Genomic DNA, 6000 nt, shown 5'->3' with positions numbered 1-6000 from the left:
AAAATTTGTCTTCACATTTCCTTTACAATGATGTGTCTTTTCTTTTACACATACCCAGCTCATTCCTAATTTATTTTTTCGGTGTAAACGGTGTGGGTAATCATCTACAACTAAACATTCTTTTCCTTTTTTTGTAGAGAGTAATTTTGTTGAAATGGCTATGGGTTCCATCACAGATTTTTTCGACGATATAAAACGACATACACACTTCAGGATCGAACATCTACTGAGAAAATGAGAAAGGCCTTCTCTCTCAAAAGTATCGGCTTATCTCTACAGCAGGTGCAAAGCTCGAAACTACACAATATATCACATTTGACTGCTTAGGGCAATAACACAACAGGTGCAAGAATGTCCGCTCTGCCAACGTCACCTAGACTACAAAGCCGGAATACTGGTGCGAGAATGAAGCTATGAGTCATCACACTTAGGCTTAGCACAGAACGAAGCTGCAGGTGTGAATTCGTCGATGTGTGTGGCATAACCGTTGCGCTTGCACGTGTTTTAAAATCGTCGTCAATTATTCTTATAGTAGTATTATGTTTTAAGGCACTTATATTATTTCACTATGGTGTTTAAATGTTGTGTACCCCTATGTAAAGGAAACTATAATGGTGGACCTCGTGTCCACGTATTTTCCTTCCCAAGAGATCCTGAATTGAAGAAGAAATGGATTTATTTAATAAAACGAGACAATTTCGAGCCAACTAAAAATTCTAAGGTAAGTTAATTTATATTTATTATTACTAATGTTAGTATTTTTAATAGTACTTACTTACCTAAAGATAACGCTATTCTTTTGTAAAATTGTATGCTGTTGTAATAACTACTTTTGTCACATTATTTGCTTAAATTTCTTATAGTACACGATTTTCTTGCATATTTTTAAAAACGTTAAGGTATTTCTAAAGGGGTATCGTACTATTGGTTGTATTACATGATGTATAAATCATAATATGTAGCCAAAGCACGATGTAAAATAAAAAAAAAAAAAAATTAACTTATCAGAGAAATTACGTATTTTATTTATGCAAACATTGCAAATTGTGTTATAATGTACTTCGATTCTCATTTTGGTGAGGTTCTTTTTTATTCCGAAAGGAGAAATTGCGATGCATTATAAACTCATTTCTTGAATTCATAAATATTTTATCACCTTAATTCTTTGCTAAAATATTTGTCTTTGGGCAAAAAACTGATTCTCTGGGTTTAAAACTGTAATTGTATCTGGTTGTTGTTTTGTGCATAACAGGTTACATTCAGATATTGAATTAGTATTAACATCTAAATTAAAAGAAAATTATTCTGTAAGTTCAGTTTTATAAGTTTTAAAATACAATTATGAATTGGTTTTAAACCGATTTCAATCTTGTAAATTGTATGTTTATGTATAACAGATTCTTAAGTGAAAATTACTTTTTTACAGGTGTGTGAACTTCATTTTAGCCCTTGTGATATTGAAAAGGAGACGTATATGCATCTTGAAGAAACTGGTGAAACATTATCAGCTCCATTAAAAATTCCGAGACTAAGGAAAGATGCAGTTCCAACAAAACTTCCTGGTGCCCCATCATATTTATCCACTGATGTATCCATAAGAGAAAGTGTTAAAGAACGACAAACAATCCGTGAAAACTGACAACTACAAATGGCTATCTCCAAAAGCATTATGTCAAAAAAATCTGAGGATTCAAAATCAGTGTTTATAACATTCAGTGAATTACAGAACTGTTTAAATTACAACAATTTTACTCAAAAATTTACTGTTGTCATGAAATCAAATACAATTGTTATTGGAATTTTTGAAATAAGTCCTTCTCCAGTATTTAAATACTGTATTTCTATCAATAATAGTATGCAGTTATCAGCGTTTCACCAATCTGCAGAACTAAAAGTGTTAAATGATAGTAAGTTACCCATGCATGTTAAAAGTATTCATGAAATTGATAATATTTTAAATGCACTTGAACTTCTAGAAGCAGGAGCTCCAAAAAGTATTGTAAATATAATTAATTTTATTAATATATTTATAGATAAACTGGATGCCATTGTTTCAGATGATAAAAAATGTGTTTTAACATTTTTAAAAGAGCAACTGAATTTGCTGTGCCTTCCAAAACAACGTTTAAGATATTCCCCCCATTTCTTAATTTTTGCCTGTATTTTAAATTCGATTTCACCCCACGCCTATAAATTTATGCGAAATTCTGGAAATCTGATCATGCCTCACACCGTTACTCTACGAAACATATGTTCTAATCTAAATGTCAGTGTCTCTGAAGAGCAGCAGCACTCTAATTTCTTAAGGTATATTAAACAAAAATTTAAAACTTTAAAAGAATGTGAGCACAATGTAATATTAATGATGTATGAAATTCATCTAAAACCTTTTTATGATTTTAAAGGTGGCAATATTGTTGGTTCTGCATATGACAGTGCATTTGCTGCTTCTTCAGCATATACATTTATGATTAGAAGCTTATTATCATCTTACAAAGATGTTGCTCACATCCTGTCAATAAAATCATTTAGTGCAGAAAAATTGTTTGAAATTTTAAGAGATGTAATTGTAGGTCTTGAAAAGATGTCCTTCTTTAGTGAGAAGCATGAAATTAAAATTATGTACCAAAATCCATATGAATCACACAGACCCCCTTTTTTTTGTCATTGATCCTGTTCATTTGTTAAAATGTATTCGTAACAATTGGATTGGCCAAAAAATGATGGCTTGTTTATGTATTTTCCTAAATTTAACGCTGTTGGCAGTGAAGAATTTAATGCAGCCTCATTTAATACTATAAGAAAACTACATGATCTTCAATTTGATAGTTTAATTAAATATGGGTATGGTTTAACTCTTAAAGCTTTATGGCCTTCAAATCTTGAAAGGCAGAATGTTAAATTAGTTTTACAAGTGTTTAATAACTGGGTAATCACAGCCTTAACAGAACTAGGTAATAAACACAATTTGGATAGTTATGAATCAACAGCTAATTATATAGATATAATTTATAAATGGTGGTGTATAGTAAATACCAAAACACCTCTTGAAGGCAAACGACTGAAATGTTCTTTTCAAGAACCACTGATATTTTCAAATGTTGAGTATTTAAATAACTTTGTAAACTGGTTGGACAAATGGAAAGATGCAAAATGCACTACTGGTTGCTTGTCAAAAGAAAATCATGATGCTCTGAGAAACACAACATATGCACTTATTGAATTGGGCAAGTATTGCATTAAAGAGCTAGGCATGAATTATTTTTTACCTGGTAAAATACAAACAGATTTGTTAGAAGATCGTTTTGGCAAGTATCGCCAACTTTCTGGTTCGCAATACTGTATTTCCATTAGACAGGTTTATGAATCTGAGTCAAAATTACGAATGCAAAGCTTATTACCTTTAAAGCTTAATTCAAGTACTTTTGGAAGTCTTGCTATTGAAATAAATGAAAGGAATGATTGTGAGGAGGAAAACATTGATTTATCCCTTGTGGAAACTTTTTCTCTTGTAGTATCTGAAAACGACACGATAGAAGCTCAGCCATATGTTCCCATATTAACTTATATAGCTGGTTATTGCCTTTATTCTACCTTTAAAAAATACCCATGTGAATTTTGTAAAATGACTTGTGTTATTGATAGGGAACTCAATATCCCTTCCGAATTTAATTTAATCAGAAAATTAGATAGGGGTGGCCTTTTGTATCCTATGCCTCATGTTTTAAATATTGTTTTATATAATTTTATTGTAGTACAAAAACTTGTATCTCAAGAGTTTGAAAGTAAGTTTTTAAAACACCCTGCTCAAAGAAATTTAGCTGTAAATTTAACTCTGAATGCTTTGATGTCAAATGAGGATTTGGATATTGAACCATGTGTAAAAGGCCATTCCTTTGATCCCATAGCTGAAAATATAATCAAATCCTCTACAAACACGATGTTAAACAACTATTGTAAACAAAAAAATGATTTAAAAAAACCTGCTTGTAAAAAAAGAAAATTATCAACTTTGATAAAGTAAATAAAAAAGTAATTTACAGTTAGTCTTAAAAAGTATCTAACTTGTTTTAATAATAATGTCTAAAAATGCAACACAAGTATATAAAAGTTTAGTAGTAACTTCCTGAGCTTTAAAGACATGTCTGCAATTTTCTAATAGCTTCAAAACAGATTTTTTTTTCCATTCTAAATTTTTTAAGTCATAACTTATATAATAACCACTGTCCGCTGTGACCACGTCCGCTCTAGCCACACCACCAAATTCTCTATGTGCAATCCTCTCTATGTGCCTCATGCTGGTTTCCGTTGCACAAAGATGAACAAAGAGGATAGATACGATCGGATAGATAAGATCAAATATGATTCATGAGATAAAAGCACAGCTTTGTGTTATCGTCCACGTTTCCCATGCCATAGATAGACAAATAATTGAAATTTACATGTAAATAGATGAACTTTTTTCATTAAATATATTAATTATGAAGTCAAATAGTATAATCAATTAAAAATAATGGTTAATAACTTGTTCAGGATCCACAAGAACGGCAAGGGGACACTACTGCCCTCTAGCGCCCATTGGTGAATAGAATGTTAGTAGAATAAATGTAAATAGAATGTTCTAGAAATTCTAACATGTATCTGCATGCAGCAATCAGGTTGCGGATTTAGTATGACATCACAGCAGCGGAGAGTTCTACGTCAATCGATAAACATGTACATGAAACCGGATTACAACACAAACATATTTGAGACATTGACCTTTTAAGAAATAGACTAACCCAGTGCGCGGGGCGCGCGTCACCGACATGTCGGCAAGAAAGAGTAGGGACGATCTGGTTTACTTTAACATTGAAACCTATGGCGTTTGTATCACATAACTCTTTTTAATTATTAAATGTGATACGTTGTATAGTGATGAGATTATGAAAGCCACAGTTTTTTCCAAATAGGATTTAATATATCTCATTAAAGCACTTTTTACTGCATTTCGTGCATTTTTTTCACTCGTAATTCTTGTAGAAACATTTTTACTTTGGTGAAACGGTAAAAACTCTAAGCACAAAATTTATGAACTTAATTTTGCGTAAAAATAAAGTAAAATTAAATAAGATTGATAGTATGTGATGCTTTGAAATAAATAAAATAAAATTAAACAAGATTGTGATGTAGCCGTTCCTCAATAGACACTAATGCCGGCTAGCTTTAAAAGGATTTATTAACAGAGCACACAGGAACGGTTACAAACAAAAGAAATATACATAAAAAATGAAACATATACCAAATGGAACATCAAACATTGAGAATAACATAACATAGTAAGCTATCATCATGGCGGCTGGAGGTCGACTGACGTTTTTTCATATCGCCACGAGATGGCGTTTAAATAAAATAGTTCGGTTACAGTTCATGACATGAATAAAATAGTTCAATTACACTTAAATAGGTCTGTTACATCCTCCCCCTCTGACTTCGTAGACGTCTCGGCAAGAAGTCAGGAACTGACCTTTGTCTACTTTGCGCAGCGGGCGGAGAATCAGATGAATGGGCTCCAGTTTGACAAGCAGGAAATTTAGCGTCACCAGCACCTTGTGCAACAGGTGCAGATTTGGGTGGTATTACACGTTTCGGGCGTCCTCTTTTCTTTAAGGGAACCACTGGAGTTACACGAGCTGTGTTTTGAAACTTATTTCGATCTTGATATGGATTCAAGGCTGAAACATGATACTTGCCGAGAATTTTGTCTGGTTCATGAGGATCGGCAATATCATAAGTGGTTGGAGATCTTGTAGTCACTATCACATAAGGACCATCTCTCTTCGGCATGAATTTAGTAGTTTTCTTCAGTAGACCTTTGCTGATTGGGTGGAGGGTGACCCAAACTTATCTCCAGGAACGAATTTCGGTGTTTCTCTTCGTTTTCTGTCAGCATAACGTTTCTGTTTATCTTGATGCAATTCGACTCTTTCTCGTACCTGTTGTACATTTCTTGCAAAACGT

General features: G+C 32.6%; 1 protein-coding gene across 2 annotated transcripts; it reads left to right on the top strand.

Moving 5' to 3' along the window:
• Window positions 1-347: 347 nt before the first annotated feature.
• On the top strand, window positions 348-5437 carry LOC118185624 (THAP domain-containing protein 2-like). Of its 2 annotated transcripts, none has more exons than XM_085819129.1 (2): window positions 348-721; window positions 1427-5437. In XM_085819129.1, exons 1-2 carry the CDS (start codon window positions 569-571, stop codon window positions 1637-1639), a joined length of 366 nt encoding a protein of 121 aa, XP_085675255.1. In that variant the 5' UTR covers window positions 348-568; the 3' UTR covers window positions 1640-5437. The 2 variants fall into 2 exon arrangements, with proteins under 2 accessions (XP_085675255.1, XP_085675254.1); XM_085819128.1 differs by having other exon boundaries at window positions 349-721.
• Window positions 5438-6000: the final 563 nt, after the last annotated feature.

The sequence above is a fragment of the Stegodyphus dumicola genome, chromosome 6 (genome assembly GCF_044657685.1).
Source record: "Stegodyphus dumicola isolate Sdum_Otavi_A_Nest chromosome 6, ASM4465768v1".
Classification (NCBI taxonomy): domain Eukaryota; kingdom Metazoa; phylum Arthropoda; class Arachnida; order Araneae; family Eresidae; genus Stegodyphus; species Stegodyphus dumicola.
This window is presented reverse-complemented; position numbering and strand designations above follow the sequence as displayed.

Bases quoted from the DNA above. Each gene is read 5' to 3' on its own strand.
- LOC118185624 (XM_085819128.1), top strand. From the start codon at position 2,735: ATGTATTTTCCTAAATTTAACGCTGTTGGCAGTGAAGAATTTAATGCA.